This window comes from Branchiostoma floridae, chromosome 4 (genome assembly GCF_000003815.2).
Source record: "Branchiostoma floridae strain S238N-H82 chromosome 4, Bfl_VNyyK, whole genome shotgun sequence".
NCBI classification, from domain to species: domain Eukaryota; kingdom Metazoa; phylum Chordata; class Leptocardii; order Amphioxiformes; family Branchiostomatidae; genus Branchiostoma; species Branchiostoma floridae.
In genome coordinates, this window is record NC_049982.1 from 29,340,090 (window position 1) to 29,356,889 (window position 16,800).

General features: G+C 42.1%; 1 protein-coding gene across 3 annotated transcripts in view; it reads right to left on the reverse strand.

Annotated features, from left to right (window-relative positions):
* Positions 1 to 843: 843 nt before the first annotated feature.
* Positions 844 to 16,800, reverse strand: part of LOC118413362 — a 53,118-nt gene continuing 37,161 nt past the window's right edge. For 2 of the 3 annotated variants that reach the window (XM_035816713.1, XM_035816714.1), the window contains exons 25-33: positions 16,258 to 16,574; positions 15,528 to 15,713; positions 14,947 to 15,027; positions 14,041 to 14,106; positions 13,417 to 13,497; positions 5,921 to 6,167; positions 4,407 to 4,526; positions 3,678 to 3,845; positions 844 to 2,892 (exon numbers count right to left, since the gene is read on the reverse strand). In XM_035816713.1, coding sequence (XP_035672606.1) covers positions 2,462 to 2,892; positions 3,678 to 3,845; positions 4,407 to 4,526; positions 5,921 to 6,167; positions 13,417 to 13,497; positions 14,041 to 14,106; positions 14,947 to 15,027; positions 15,528 to 15,713; positions 16,258 to 16,574 — 1,697 coding nt within the window. In that variant the 3' untranslated portion in view covers positions 844 to 2,461. The remainder of the gene's footprint in view (positions 2,893 to 3,677; positions 3,846 to 4,406; positions 4,527 to 5,920; positions 6,168 to 13,416; positions 13,498 to 14,040; positions 14,107 to 14,946; positions 15,028 to 15,527; positions 15,714 to 16,257; positions 16,575 to 16,800) is intronic. The other variant, XM_035816715.1, reaches the window with a different exon arrangement.

A 16,800-nucleotide genomic window follows, 5' to 3' on the forward strand; every position in this document is an offset into this window, starting at 1 on the left:
TCGCCCAAAGGCCGATCCGACCCGTGAGAGGGCTGGGACCGGGGGTGATGCGGAATACACCGTGTTGTAGTTTATTTATGTCATACCCACCTGAGAAAACATGTTTCGGTGCAGAATGCGCCAGAAGTTGAGAAAATTTGGTGCCTGCGAACAATGATTGTTACAACAGCAATGTTTCAACGTCCGAATCAGGTATTCGGATTTTTGACCGCTACGCTACACTGGCGTGTGCAGAGTATGTTCGAAATATTCGATGGAAGCCTGTGTGATACAATTTCGAAGACAGCTTTTTATCACACGGTCCGGAACACCCGTATCGAATGATATCACGGCCTAAGTATGACATAAATATAGAATACAATACAGTGTATTCCGTATCACCTGAGGTATCAGCCCGACCGCGGGTCGGATCGCCCGAAGGCCGGAGGGGGATCCGACCCGCGGGAGGGCTGGGACTGAGGGTGATGTGGAATACACCGTGTTGTATTTTATTTATGTCATACCCACCTGAGAAACCCCGTTTTGATGCGAAATGCGCCAGAAGTTGAACAAATTTGCTGTCCTCGAACAAAAAGTGTTGCAACAGTAATGTTCCAACGTCTGAATAAGGTATTCGAACATTCGATGGCGCCGCACTCGGCCCGCTCGAAACAGTTTGATTCATTCGAATGGAGCCTGTGTGATACGCCTTTCGAACCGGTCTGATACGGAAGTTATCAGCCGGTCCGGAACACCCGTATCGAATGTTTTCGCGTCACAGGTATGACATAAAGTAAGATACGTCACTGTAAGCCACAATTTTATATCCAGAAGAACATTAATTCCAGACTGCAGGCCAGTAACTTCAAAATGTACCCAATCACTTGCAAGTTCATATATTTATTAAGAACATAGCAGAGGGTGACGAAATCATCAATTGTTCCCTAGGGAGCAGTCAAAATATACAAAATTATATATAATGTATAATTATACAAATTTGTTTTGAAATTAGCATTATTTAAGTTCCCTCCACTATCTAGATTAAAGAATCCTGAACTGAAATCTAGCTGCTAATGTATGGCCACAAATGAAATACTATATACTTTTTTTTCCCAAAGAAATTTTAGATTCCATAATCTCTATTCTTTGTTACAGGAATTGAAACATCATCGCCATTCAAAACTACACGTCTTTATAAAATAAAGATCATAACATTTACTGCTAAGTTATGTATACTGCCAAATGTCATTAACAGGTTTAAAATTATATATTATAATAATCTATAATAATCTTGAATTATACATTTTCAGAAACAAAACTAAACATAAAACATGTTTAAATTAATCTTAGATCTCACAAAATACATTGCACAGATAGTCCTTTTGATAAATGCTAAAAATACTGGCCACTATGTGTCATGATAATAAAATAATGCTACGATCATTGTCTATCAAAACCTTAGTATAACAGCTTAAACTATGCCTAGCAAAAGAACTAAAGTTCAAAACAATTTGCTGTATGAAGCATAATGACACCAAGGCAATGCTATACTAAAATTTTGAAGTTTGCATTTTGTTTTCTTGCTACAGATACACTGGCATTGCTGTAGACACAATTGTTGAAAGCATTCGCTTTATCTTATATCTATAATTATGGTAACATAAAATCATTTTCTCCACAAAAATCGGAATAAAATACTTTGGTTGAATGATTAAGTACGATTTTAAAAATCTAACATCTTTCTGGCTCACAATCTTTCTATTAGAAGATTGTCATTTTCACTTTACTGCAACAAATAATGCAGTCCTCTGACTTACATTGTTTGCATGGCTCAGCCATGAATTTTATCTAATAGATACATATAAATCTGCAATAAAAACACCTACAATTAATACTGTGCGACAGTCGTACTATATTCTCAGGACACTCCTCTGTACTTTTAGAACACAGGAGTCATCATAGCTATGGTGAATCATTACGTACAAGTTTCCCTACATTCACACATAACCAAGTACGTTTCCCAATGCATTACGTGTTGAGTTCAAGTAATTAACGTCAATAAACACTATACAAACTTATATGGACTTCGAACATCCCAAGAGATGCCTGCACTACTAAAAATGTCCTATTCTACAACTTTAATTTCTCTCCTCCAATTCTCAATAATTTTAAAAGCAGCAATACTCATTATCATTTGTATGTCCCTGTAGCTCAACTGGTAGCAGCCTCACAGTTGAGCTCCTATAGTTCCAATTACTTAGTAACTGGGACAGCCAGGTTCAATCCTGGGTTGGGCATTTTGGTTAGGGCTGCACCCATCTTTCGGAAGGAACATTGAAATTATGGCTCCATGTTCGAGGATGTGCCTCAAGCATGTGGAAGGACTTGCAACCCCTCCCTGCAAAAATATACCTTGCTACAGAAACAGCAAGAAAACCTACTGCCCTATGTGTCACTTTAGGCACAATACCAGCAGTACCCATTACTGCCAAATTAAATCTAGGCAGCCAACTGTGTGATGCTCCATCCCCTTAGCTAAATCTCTCAGAAACCTCTTCGCCAAGTCATCCCTCTGTTTCCTCGTTTGCAGAATGTTCAACAGGAAATCGGGCTGAACTTTCCGAGCTTTGAGATCCGTTTGGCTGGCGAACGAGCTGTTTGTGGTCGCGGTCTGGTCTTCCGTGTTCCTCTTGATTCGCCACACCTCGATGTCGGTAAAACGGTACAGGTGGGAGTCGGTGTTGGCGAAGACGTCCGGGTCGTCGGGGATTTGCGGGGGCGTGCCGCGTGGGTCGCTACCAAGCCGCTCCGGGAAGTGGTAGCTGGAGTCCGGGTCGGATTCCGAGACGGAGCGAAGTCGACTCTCGTTGTTCGACAGGGTACGCACCCGCTTGTCTTCTGGCTGGCTCGACTCTGAAGGAGAGATAAAAAGATTAGGGTTGCAATAAAGTTTCCCATCTATGCAAATTATGAGTGTAATATATACATGTATACTGCAACAATGTCAGACTTACATCAGATGAATTTGAAATAGAGCGAACTGTATTACAAATGAACCCTTGAAAATCAGTTCGTAAAAAAACAACAAAAAACAGTTGAAAGCATGATGCAAACGATCAAAGACAACTGAATGTGACGTCTTCGTAACATGGGGCATCAATGATGAACAGTCTTAAGGCCACGTTGATTTGATTATATGGATGACATCCGCGCTCGCACCAATTTTCGGCCATTTCCACAGAAAAAAAAAGTTTTTGACCACACAATAAATTGTGCAAGGCAGCTGTACAATGAGCACAAATATTCCGTGGACTGAAAAAAAAGTATCAGAAAACAGATAACTAATGCCATATATAGAATGCCAAAATGAATCTAAAGTCAAAGAATAAGATGTGAAAGGACGGAAAGAAAAAAAAATCTATCGTTGGTTGGGGGAGGTACCAGTACAGAAAATTCAGGTCCAGAGGATCATGGTATACCATACTATGTGTGTTTAGTCCTATGTTCAACCTTCCTGGCCACTTTGATTTCATACTGAAGGCAACTTTTTTTTTTTGGCCAAACTTTTTTTTTATTCGCTCATCCATATCGTCATCCATATAATCAAATCAACATGGCCTAACTACAAAAGTAAGCTTTATAACAGTTTAAAAAATACACAAAGTTTAACAAACAAATAGTAAATATAGCTGTCATACCTGACAAGTGTCCTTCATCCACCTCGGACAAGTTTGGCTGCCCAGTACCGGTGGTGTTCGCAGTGGTACCGGTGGTGAGAGATGCTAGTACCGAGGTGGGTCGACTCACCACCACCAACTCTGGCAGGGGACCCGCCAGGCTGGAGGTTTCACTCAGGACGTTACTCCCTATGGGAAGGACAGAAGAAATGTTCCAACAAATGTTTGGGACTGTATCTTTTAGCAGCGGGACCTTAAGTTGCAATGCCTTATAGAATCAGTCAGTATTGAACTCAGGGCTCTAGCCAGCGTTGACGGAAATTTGCTGCGTCTGACGGAAAAATTTTAAAACCAATTCGTCAACCTTGACGGGCAAAAACCTTGATGGAAGCTACAGACGGCTTGGGGACGCCGTCCATGGCTGTAAAAGCCACACACTGTTTGTTTTGCTATTGTTATGCTTCTTGACAATGTGTGTCGGCGCTCTTTTGCATACGATAATCTCATTAAAATCCGTTTTTCAAGGTATCAATGGCAACATCTACTACTTTGTAGTGTCATAGGAAAAATGAACTTTTGTGGTTTTCACGACAATTGGAATTGGCTAACGGAAAAAAAATTTCAAGCTGGCTAGAGCCCTGATTGAACTGAAGAAGTATTGAGCTGAAGAAGGTCATGGCTGGGTGCCAAATTGTGAATAAAACAACTTTGCAGCCTTAATTCTGTGTTCAGATATGTGGTTTATCTCACCTGCTCTGCTGTTGTCCTCCAGTACAGACCTGATGACACCACTGTCCAGGAATGCCTGACACAGCTGGATCGCTTTCTGTTCCAGGTCTTCACTGTCATCTTCATCATCATCATCATCATCTGCAGAAAAGTACAACATGTAGTCTATTGAGATGACAACAATTGGCGATTACACTTAGTCTAGTAACATCGTCCATTTCACTTACTCATTCATTCATTCATTCATTCATTCTTCTTCTTTTCTTCTTCTTTTCTACTGCTCAGCCCCCTTGATGGGGATTAATAGCAGTGTGCATGTTTTGTTAGTTACATGTGATAGTGCCTTAATTCATTCATTCATTCATTCATTCATTCATTCATTCATTCATTCATTCATTCATTCATTCATTCATTCATTCAACCATTTCACATTCCTTATTCATCCATTTATCCTTTCATTCTGTCCTTTAGTCAACCATCCATTCATTTGTTCTCTCGTGTTCTGGATATGATGTAGTTATGAATTTTGAGTGGTAGAAATTTAGTTCATTTGTTTGTCCATCTTTTGATTCATTCATGGATCATTCTAACGACAATACTTCTGGCCCATTACTGACTTGCCACATGTGAACCTTGGTGGGATTGTGTGGCATAACTGCAGAGTGTTTGACCCAGAACCCAGATAGAGAACTATGAGGAAAAGATACTGACAGTGACTGACGACATCTATCTATGTACCTGGACCCTCCTCATCATAAGTACCATCCATCTCCTCCTCCTCCTCCTCCAGTGTGCTCCTGGTGTACCAGAAAAAGGAAAAGATACGACATGTCTCATACCTGCATCCTCCTCATCATAAGTACCATCCATCTCCTCCTCCTGCAGTGTGCTCCTGTTGTACCAGAAAAAGGAAAAGATACGACATGTCTCATACCTGCATCCTCCTCATCATAAGTACCATCCATCTCCTCCTCCTCCTCCTGCAGTGTGCTCCTGTTGTACCAGAAAAAGGAAAAGACACAACATGTCTCATACCTGGATCCTCCTCATCATAAGTACCATCCATCTCCTCCTCCTCCTCCTGCAGTGTGATCCTGTTGTACCAGGAAAAGGAAAAGACACAACATGTCTCATACCTGGATCCTTCTCATCATAAGTACCATCCATCTCCTCCTCCTCCTCCTGCAGTGTGCTCCTGTTGTACCAGAAAAAGGAAAAGATACGACATGTCTCATACCTGGATCCTCCTCATCACTAAGTACCATCCATCTCCTCCTCCTCCTCCTGCAGTGTGCTCCTGTTGTACCAGAAAAAGGAAAAGACACAACATGTCTCATACCTGGATCCTTCTCATCATAAGTACCATCCATCTCCTCCTCCTCCTCCTGCAGTGTGCTCCTGTTGTACCAGAAAAAGGAAAAGATACGACATGTCTCATACCTGGATCCTCCTCATCATAAGTACCATCCATCTCCTCCTCCTGCTGTGTGCTCCTGTTGTACCAGAAAAAGGAAAAGGCACAACATGTCTCATACCTGCATCCTCCTCATCATAAGTACCATCCATCTCCTCCTCCTCCTCCTGCAGTGCACTCCTGTTGTACCAGGAGGCGGGGCGGTGCTCCTGACCCAGCATGTGGGCGTGGCTCACCACCCAGTCCACCATCTGTCTGCCGGAGAAACACTTGCGGACCGAGTGCATCTCGTGTCTCATCCAGGACATCACCTCCAGGCTGGGCAGGCGGACGTTCTGCGCGCTCAGTCTACGGGAAGGCACGAAATCCTGAAACACAACGAGTCACACTATGTGTCAATTCCCAGTGCTTGTAGATATTAAAACTTTTGAAGAGATAGATTTGAAAGTCTTTTGATCTGCTATAAGTATAAGTGAATATTGCAACACAGTGATTTTGGGTCTCCTAGCAGTATTTTCAGCGATTGAAGCATTGCAGAAAGACACCCCCTAGCTCCTGAAAGTAGTGTGGACAGCCATCAGCCATCTCTGCAAAAAGATGTGAACTTTATGAGGGCCCCAATGCCCTTTTGCGTAGAGCGTAATTGGCCGTTTTAATTTTACGTAGAGCGTAGACGGATCGCTTAATTCAACGTAGAGCGTAATCGGTGCATTTTGCGTAGAGCGTAATTGACTCTTTTCATTCTACGTAATACGTTGTAGCTCCCCGGAATTTACCGTAAAACGTAATGGATGAATTGTGCATATAGCGTAATCAAACCTGCCCTAACCATTGCCCTAAGTCCCGTCAAAATGCAGGAAATTGCGTTTCAGAGGGTCAAGACGGGTTGCGTCAAAGGCAATCTGCTGCAAAATTCTGTCAGGAAAAGATCGTCCCCCCAAACAATATTTCCTGCCGCCTCTGGAGGAGATGCCCCTACTGTGCTTGGTGATAACAAATTCCACTCCGCGATAGTTCTGGGAAAGTACGAATTTTTGAACTCATCAATTCTAGGTTGGTAACTCTGGTACTTGAAGGCATGACTGTTTCTTGTTCTTTTTTGAGCTGGTATTAGATACTCATCAGTCGGTACGTCCACCAGTTTATTGGTCATTTTGTACATCATGAAAAGTCTGGACATTTTCCTTCTGTCTTCAAGTGACATCCATTGCAGTTCTGTTTTCATTTCTAGTCTGCAAGAAAAAGTTGCCCCTCAAATGCAGGAAATAGCGTTTCAGAGGGTCAAGATTTCAAAATTTTCCCGGGGAGCATGCCCCCGGATCCCCCTAAGATAGTCGTGCATTCGGCGCTCAAGATGATAAAAATTCGGTCGGCAATATTGAGCCCCGCATTAGAAATTTGCTGCCGCCGCCTCTGCCGCCGGTTTAATACCATGAATACTTTTAACTCAACTTTTGTACCATCTTTGACACAAACGCTCAGTCGCTCGGTGATGAGTTCTGCATAACGTGTGGGGAAGCTTTTGAATTTAGCGTAGGGCGTAGAGAGGCTTCATGAATTCAGCGTAATACGTAGCCGGTCATCAGAATTTAGCGTAGAGCGTTGTCGGGACCCCCCCATTGGGGCCCTCCTTTATGTCCATGGACAGACATCAGCTATCTCTTATAAAAGACCCATCAAAGGGAAGAAAAGAGCAAAAATGGAAGGGAATGATAAGTAACATTTTATATTTTGTTTTTCACTAAAACAGGTCCTGGAGATCTTTCTTTGTCTTTTACTATTCTATGTTCCAAAATTCCCAAGAATAAAATTTATACCACTCAGTCTGATATATACCTCGAATAGGATAGTATCACTGTCACAGCATACACATGTATAACTGTTGAATGTATGCAATTTTCTATCAAGAAGAATATCTCTGACATAAAGTACACGATGAACAAAATGTAATTTCAACCGTATGACTATATACATGTACATGACATGACCATCCAGGACATCAGTTCCAAAAGACTTTGTTTCCCTTTAACCCAACAATGTATCCGATATCCCGCATTCTCCCTTCCCGCCAAACCACGAAACGTTTGCAAACTGGGCTTGGTTCCAAGAGACAGGATGTGGCTGTGGCCAACTATTCCCACTGTGAGGAAGTCTCACTTGTTGGGACATAAATCACACATTCTTCCCACTGGATATAACCTCTGTGCCATGTATCCAATTGGTGATTATTTTGAAATTCTTAAATTGAAATTCTGACACAAGCTATAAGTGACAGGACAGCATGGAACATCAAATACTGTAAAATTCACTTCAACTTTCTGGGGATTTGATTTCGCCATAGTGGGAAAATGGAGTGTTTGCGTTGGTTTTGAGTTTGTGGTTAATCACTGCAAACTTTAAAAATGCATGAAATATAAGTACCGTACTGTAGTCACATACTGTAATGGAAAACTCTGCGGCTCCAAGATCATAAAAACATCGCAAAAGTTTCTGTATTTACAGTACTAGGTGCAAATCTTCAAATAAAAGTTAGATATAAATGGTGACACTAAGTTGCAACAGGTCATCCCTTCACTGCTGTACAAATAGTCCCTGCCAAGTGTGCTGTGAAGCTGTATTATGCTGAAGGGTTAGTTACATGACTTGTACGTCTGATTGGTTGTCCAATTACAACAGACCATAAAAGTCACGACTTTTAGTTTGATGATCATAATCATAATACAATGATTCACTTTTAAATACCTCCAAGAATTCAAACTTTCTTGAATTTCTCTTTTAAGGAATTGAAAGTAAACATTCAAAAATCAAAAATAATTTGGGGGGGGGGGTAAACTTGTCTAAATTCTCAGCAATAGGTTGGATCTCACAAGGGAGACTTCTTCTAATAGTTTTACTACTGTTTTGTTCTCAGTACTGGGTTCTCTCTAAATCTCTTGGACCATACCAAACTTATCAGAAGGCCCACCACCCACAGGGCCCGCTACCTCTGTCAACACGTAGACACCACCTACAGCAGAGAGCTATGTACCGATCCTGTAACCCTGGTCTCCCTGGTGACAGGCATTTGGTAGGTGGTTCAAAGTCGGGTAAACTGTGATGGCGTGAAGGGCAAGTTTACCAGGCAGTACTGTAAATGCATTTAAGTTCGCGGGGATTTGGTTTCGCGGTAGCAGGAAAAAGGACTTTTCACGGCAGTTTTAAGTTCGCGGTAGCCCCATGCACTGTAGTCTCTAACAGACATGGAAAACTGTTCGCTGTGGATTAAAGTTTGCGGTAAAGTGGCCACCATGAAAAACGCAAAGTTTTACTTTTAAACCACCACAAAAGTTTCTGCATTTACAGCTTGCGAGTTCTGTAAATTCATTCATTTTCACACGGAATTAATTTTGAGGACAAAGTGAGAAGCAGGACAGTTATTAACGTTTTGTATAATTTTGAGTCTCAGTTGAAAACATTTGGTTATCATGTCTGCTCAGTATACACAGATTTAATTACCAAACTACTCATCAAAAGGACAAAATTCATTGCATCAGCCTGCGCCAACAACTATATTGTTTAAGAAAATCAGTTCAAGGAAAAATTCAAACAAAAGAACTCCATTCTATTGCAGTGGGGTGTGTTCTATTTAAACGATGGAAGCCTAACTGTGATACAACTAGCTGAGGGGGCCTGCATGTGAGATACTGAAAATTATCACCTGGTCTGGAACACCTGTATCGGACGTTACGGTGGCCCAGGTATGACATATATATACGTAAGTCAAAACATAATGGAGACAAGAATGTGTGTGAAACTTCCCTACCTTTGCATAGCAAACAAGCACACAAAAAAACAAAGCTCGCTGCAGTACCGTAAGAAAACGCCAGGTAAACCGTCTTCGAACTTGACCTTCCTTTCCACAACCGCTACACACCTACCAAAAATCACAAAGTTCTATCCACAATTTCTCCAGTTATATGCTGTTGACCTACATATAGACCCATGACCCCATGGAATATCCGAAAACATACCCTTCTTGGTGAGGGCAAAAACTAAATGTCAAGTTTGAACAAAGGTGGATCCACTGACCCATACATGTCTACATACACACATCCACATTGTTACCTAGTGGAGAGGTCCCGGTGTTCCCACCAATACTGCAGACTGACAAGCCCCAGGGCCCTGGCTCTTGCAACGCGCCGTTTGGAACATGTCGTTTAGCACACACAGGGCAGAGTCGGATCACAGAGTGTTTGGTAAACCGGTATATACGACTATTGGGGTGCCAACATGTACAACACACACACACATGTAGCCAACTCACTTTACACAGTGTAAGGACTTAAAAACTTCATGAGAAAACTAGGCCAAAGGGCTCAAGGTTGGTACAAAGCTTCTACCCGTGAATCCGGATCCTACCATGCCATACATCCCATTATGGTAAATTGGTAACAAAATGATTAAAAGAGCCTGATGTATTTCATATGGTCCTGACACTCTCACGACTTGGTTGCACTCTTGAGTTACCTCCAGGACGGGGGAAGTTTAGTAGTAGAGGTCTTTAAGATAAGAAGCAATTTGAGCCCCCTGGAAGTATTTTCAGATACTGCAGCACCACAGGTTGACACCCCCTTCCCAAAAATAGTGTGGTATAGTCCACAAACAGCTGGTCTGCTTGGCAAAACACCCAGGTGGCTGAGCATGAACTCACTGTTATAATAGGGCTATGGCCAGGGTTGTAGCCAGCCTGAAATCATTTTCTGTCCCCTCGATTTTGAATGGAAATTCTATCAAAGGCCCGACATTCCTAGGGGGTCTGGGGGCATACTCCCGAAAAAAATTAAAAAATCTAGACCTCTGAAATGGTGATTCCTGCATTTTGAGGTGAAAATTTTGCTGGTAGACTAAGCAGTCCAACGACTTTTTTAGTAAAAAATTCCATTCTTTTTTAATATTACCAACTTTTGTCTGTCCCCGAGGACGGAAGGGGCAAAAATTTCTTCCGTCCTCAGCTGCAAAATTCCATCAAAGGACAGAAGGACGTGTGCTGGCTACAACCCTGGCCATGGCTATCAAATTAACGACATCACAAAAACTTACGAAGCATGAGATCTTTGATTTCTTGTCTATATATATATATATATACAGTACTGTTTCTTTAAAATGCCTCGCGACTCCTTCGAAGCTGCCATTTGAGAGTTCATGACAGAACAGTCTCCAGAGCCAAACCCTTTGTTGCCAGCATTCACACACCACTAAACAGTACATCAACTGTACTAATCCCCCACTATAGTATACACTGACTACGATTGAATGTAAATACACAAGTGTCCGCTGTGAAAATTCCCTTTTCTCAGATCGAGTTCCAAGATCATGACGGAGTCAAGTCTCATGGACCTACGAGCGAAACTTAAGGAAATGTCAAGAAAGAGAAAGGGTACTGGAAGATCACTTAAGTGACACTTTTAAAGGTCTTGAAAGGTCTTCTAAACATGATGGAAATACCAATGGCCAATTTACGTCATACTTTGATAACTTTCCAACAAAGCCTTAAAGGATAAGGGAGAAATTCTTTGTACACAACCAGTGGGTACTTACATAGCTTACGTTTCGATGTCTCTCAGACACCTTCGTCAGAGCTTCTAACTACCTACATCGGCTTCATATAGCGGTGAGAAGCAGAACTCCAGTTAGAAGCTCTGACGAAGGTGTCTGAGAGACATCGAAACGTAAGCTATGTAAGTACCCACTGGTTGTGTACAAAGAATTTCTCCCTTATCCTATATTCTACCAACCTGATGAAACTATTTTCGGAAAAAAGCCTTAAAGTTTATTTCTTAGAGATGTGAGTTAGAATGAAACAACTTTTCCCACCACTCTCCGAGCCACGTGTGCTATCTACATAATGTGACGTCACAGAAGCGATGGACTAGTACTGTCCATTCCTTGACAAAGACTGGGGTTGATCAGTCAAAAATTTGGGCAATTTCTTGTGTTGGAATTTACAGCTCAGCTTTTTCCCGTACAATAGAACAGCTTTTACGTGTACCTGCCCCTAATATTTACATCAACAAAAGATAAATAAATCATTTAGAAAGCATAAACAAACTTAAGGTTTGTAGGTCAATTACATAATATGCATGCTACAGAAAACAATGAAATGTTTTTAACGTAGGTAAAGCTGTCATTTGCTTTTATTGGTATTGTTATCGGGTGGGTCGACTACTGTACATGAAGAAACTTTCGCGGTGGTTTAATGTTCGCGCCTTCGTGGTTTTCGCGGTGGCCGCTTCGCCGCTAACTAAAAACCACCGCGAACATTTTTTCATGGCAGTAAGAGACTACAGGGCATGGTGCTACCGCAAAATTAAAACCACCGTGAAAAGTCATTTTTCCTGCTACCGCGATATTAAATCCCCGCAAACTTAAAATGCATTTACAGTACTCTCTTTGAAGCCAGGGGCTGAATTGCAAGGAGGTTACAATAGGCGGGGCTAAATTGGAAGGGTCTGGAGCGAGCTGCCATTCAGCGCCACACAGGTAACCTCAATAAGACAGAAATTTCACCAGGTGCGGCCATAGGACTGTAGGTGTGAACCACTTAAACCGGGAAGGACCCCTACTCTTTTCGATGAGTGCTGTGAGTTCTTTGCTATTATAACGTGCTCGAGGTGTGGTTCTCCTCAAACACGGGGACTTCTATCTAACGTCCTATCCGAGGAACTGCCCTAACCAAAGCTAGGTACTCATTTCCACCTGAGTGAAGTGAGGAAAGTCAATGTTAAGTGCTTTTCCCAAGGGCACAACATCAGGACAAAACCAGTGGTTTCCATCCACCCATTTCCTCTGGGGTCTGTGTCAAACATCTTACCGATTGCACTACACGACTTCAAGTTGGTAGTGATAGTACAATCATTATGTTACTTTGCTATGGCTCATGTTTGTAGCGGAGCACACTGGATCACCCCTACGGTTCTTTGAAGTGCAGAGAATTGATGTTTGATGCCTGACGCTCACACATACTCTACGCCACAGGCTTTATGTCACCATCCTAAATGACGACTACGATCAGCTGGTGCAGACCCTGCGATCAAAACACCACGCACCCACAGACCAAAACAAGGGTTCTCGAGTTATCTTGCATACAGACAAACGCACTTACATACAAATCCCGCTACAGCACCATAGGTAAGAGCCAGGTAAACCATTTTTGCACTTGACCTTCCTCTCCAAAACCGCTACACACCTACCAAGTATCGTGAAAATCGGCCAGCTGCATTTTGACTTATGCTGCCCTAAACAAACAGCAAAAAATATACCAAGCTCGCTGCAGTACCGTAGGAAAACACCAGGTAAACCGTTTTCGAACTTGGCATTCCTTTCGACAACCGCTACACACCTACCAAAAATCACAAAGTTCCATCCACAATTTTTCGAGTTATATGCTGTTGACCTACAAACAGACCCAAGTCGACAAAAACATACTCTTCCTGGCGAAGAGAAAAATTTGGTCCCTATGTATGCATGGTGAAGCATGGACATTTAACGTCCTATCCGAGGAACGGTAAGTGCTATCCACTTATTTCATAGGGACATGTCACCAGTGATTCTACATGTGAGACAGGTTGACTGCCTTACCTGTGCAGCTAGTCGCTTGTACTGTGATATGAGTTGTCTGGTCGGGACGGTGTACCACTCTAGCTCACTCAACACTCCCTCCTGGAAAATATATACATTTCAATATTGATATATTAGATGTTTTTCACATGTGTAATTTCCGTTGTTGTGCTTGATGGATATAGAGCTTACAGTTAAATGCAATTGTTAAATTGTTTAACTTAGCTGTTTTAAGTGGTACATGTAAATAAAAATATTTAGCCTATCAGACTGTGATAGCCAATCTCTGTGTATTGCAAGTTTCTCATATACATTATGTACTAGGTACAGTATGTTTTCCATCAAAGTACACTTTATAAACTTTTAAAATAAAAAAAATGCTCCAAGTTCTTGCCAAAGTTGGGGACTGCCCACATAATCTACGGTTATTGCACATACATGTATAAATGACCTCAAATTGAGCAATGTGGATGGCACTACCGCGAAGTCAACTTAAAACACCGCAAATTAACATTCCATTTTTCAGCTACCACTAAATTGAATCCCTACGAACTTAAATGCATTTACAGTGCAATATTTCAGGTGAATATGCATCACTGCCTGCTTTAGCACCTTTATGCAGGTGTACAGGTGAGTTAGACTTACGGCAGGTGCCATGAGGTCCTCTAGGTCCAGCCCTTGTCCCTCAGCATGGACAAACTGTACCAGGAACTGAAACAACAACAAAGGAGGAAAACATGCGGTAAGTGTTAAAAGGCTAACGTCACATTTCCAAACCGGGGCCCGGTCTGTGGGAACAAAAGACAGAAATGTATACGTAAACATATACAACAATAATACCCCGACTATTCTCTTTATGTCTTTATGTGTAGTTTAGTATCTTTTATGTGATATTTTTTGTCCCTGAAAGCTGCCCGTCCGGGCCATGGTTTGTGAATGTGACATAGGCCTAAGCTCTGGTCAAGTCAACTTGTATCAAATCTACCTGCTCTACTCACTCACTCACTCCAGCGAGCTCGCTCGAAATCTCCACATAACTAGTTTCATCCACCCCTCTTTGTCATCCATCGCTGCTCTACAGGGCAAGTAAAAGTCTACTGGCCCAAACTTACTTTTCTCTGGCCAAAATTTTCAAACTCAAAGACAATATATTTCTAGTACTATGCACTTTTACTTGCAGTAAGGAAATAATTTGACTTGTCAGAAACACTGCTTTTCACTGGGGTGCCTAAAGTCAGGGCATTCAAAATTTGTGCAATCTAATTTAGCTAGTCACTGGAAGATGCCAGTTTTAACACGGGACAGGCATCTTGGTAGGGCTGCACCCGTCTTTCGAAGGAAATATCAAAATTTAACTTTACACAACTTTATATGGTTTCATATAGTTTGAGAAGGTGCTTCAAGCACATTAAATTCAAGTGGAAAGGTATGAACCCATCAATGTGAAAATAATAAAATTTAATGTATATCCTGCTACAGAAACGGCAGGGAAACTTGCAGACCTATGTAGTACTAGGGGTCTGATGAATGAATCATAAGATAGAAACATACTGCCACAGCTTGCAGAAGAGTCTTGGCCTTGGCTGCAGTGTTGTTCTGATGCTTCAGTTTGGAAGCCTCCTCTTCAAAGTCCTACAGTAGAAAATAACAACATTATTATCTTTCAAAGTCTCAAACAAAATCAGCCCCTGCAACAACAGCAACAGCCCCTAGGGGGCCAAATTATCCATCACTTCCTCTCTAGGCAAAAAGCTATAAAGTCCTTCCCAGATAGTGAATAGTCTGGTGCCTATCTCCATTTCTGTAGCCCTTGGGCTGCACATCTTTTGTGCAATCACTACAGCAGGGGGCTAGCTCACTGGTAGTTGTGCAAATGCTCAAGTACTTAAAACTCTTTCTCAAATGCTGAGCATAGAAAGCAGCATGTACCATCTTTAACGTTTTTGGTATGATTTGGCCGGGGATCAAACTAACAACCTACCGAATGCGAACACTTTAAGCCAATAATATTATTGCATGGGTCTGTACAAGCAACAGTTTGTATACATAGTATGCCGCCAAAAAATCATGGAGCTAGCATGTTCCAAACACAAGTTTGAATAAGTCTGAATAAAAGCTATTCCCTTCCCTACCTTTACGATTAGCTCCCATATTGACTTCTGTAGTTTTGGCACGCAGTCGGTGTACAGCCAGTCTGAGAATGCCTGGAAGTGATTGGTCAGGAACTCGGCCAATGGCTGGAGGCGTTGCTGGATGGTGTAACCGTACAGTGGGAGGGACAAGAGGAGCGACAGGGCTTGGTGGAAAAACAGGTTAATCTGAAAATAGAGACAGACATTATGAATTAAGTATACATTTATGCTTACATGCATGTATTTCATGAAGCTGATAGCAGCAGAGACCATGGAACAAGATTATATGGAGACTGTTCTACAGAGCCCTCTAGTGATGCCTATAAGAACTACAGGTCACATGCATGTACTTCATGAAGCTTCATGCATGTATTTCATTAAGACGCCTGACAGCAGGAGAGACCATGGAACAAGATTATATGGAGACTGTTCAACAGAGCCCTCTAGTGATGCCTTTAAGAACTGCAGGGTGTATATTGTGAAAGCAGACTTGCACTTACAACTTTCCAATAGAAACAGGTTTGTCTCAAGAGCATGTATAAAAGAGATTTTGCTAAATTTTTCTTGTTCAGACCTTTTCCCTGCTTTACCAAGGACGTTATACAAGATTGATAAAGAAAAATAATGCCCTTGCTGCTCCATAACCCCATAGCTCTAAAATGAATACCTTTGCAAGAGGCGGCAGGTTACAAGAATTCTGTTATCTTAACTTATCTTGCTAAGAACATACCTTGTAAGCCAGAAGTCGGATCAGTCCATTCCTGACCCTGTGCAGGTGCCATCGGACATGGCAGACAACGGTCGCCCTGTACGGGACGTACGCTGAGCGATTTCCTCTCTTTCCCGACGACTTCCTGTCTGGTGCCCTTTGACCTGGTGTGCCATCTCCCGGTGACCTCTCACCTGCTGACCTTTGACCGTTGCTGACCTGTCTGGTGGGGCTGGGATGGGGGGTGGTGCTGCTGTGGCCGGTGCCGTCTCGGTCACTGTCTGTCCATGGGGATGTGGATGGGGTTCCTGGGGTACACAGGTCGACTACCACATAATCTGGAAAACAGACAGAAGCCAACGTTATTACCAAAAAAAGCTAGTTCAAGGTTTGAACAGTACATGGTATAGTGTGATACACTGTGGGCAATATGTTGAATGTCCCTCAGACATTAACAAAACATGCCACGAGAAAAAACTGTTAAGAAGTTAAGGGCTTCAACCTTCATCCTTGTGCGTGCACAGTTAAAACTGTGAACCATTGCGAAAATCAACATTCTAAAGC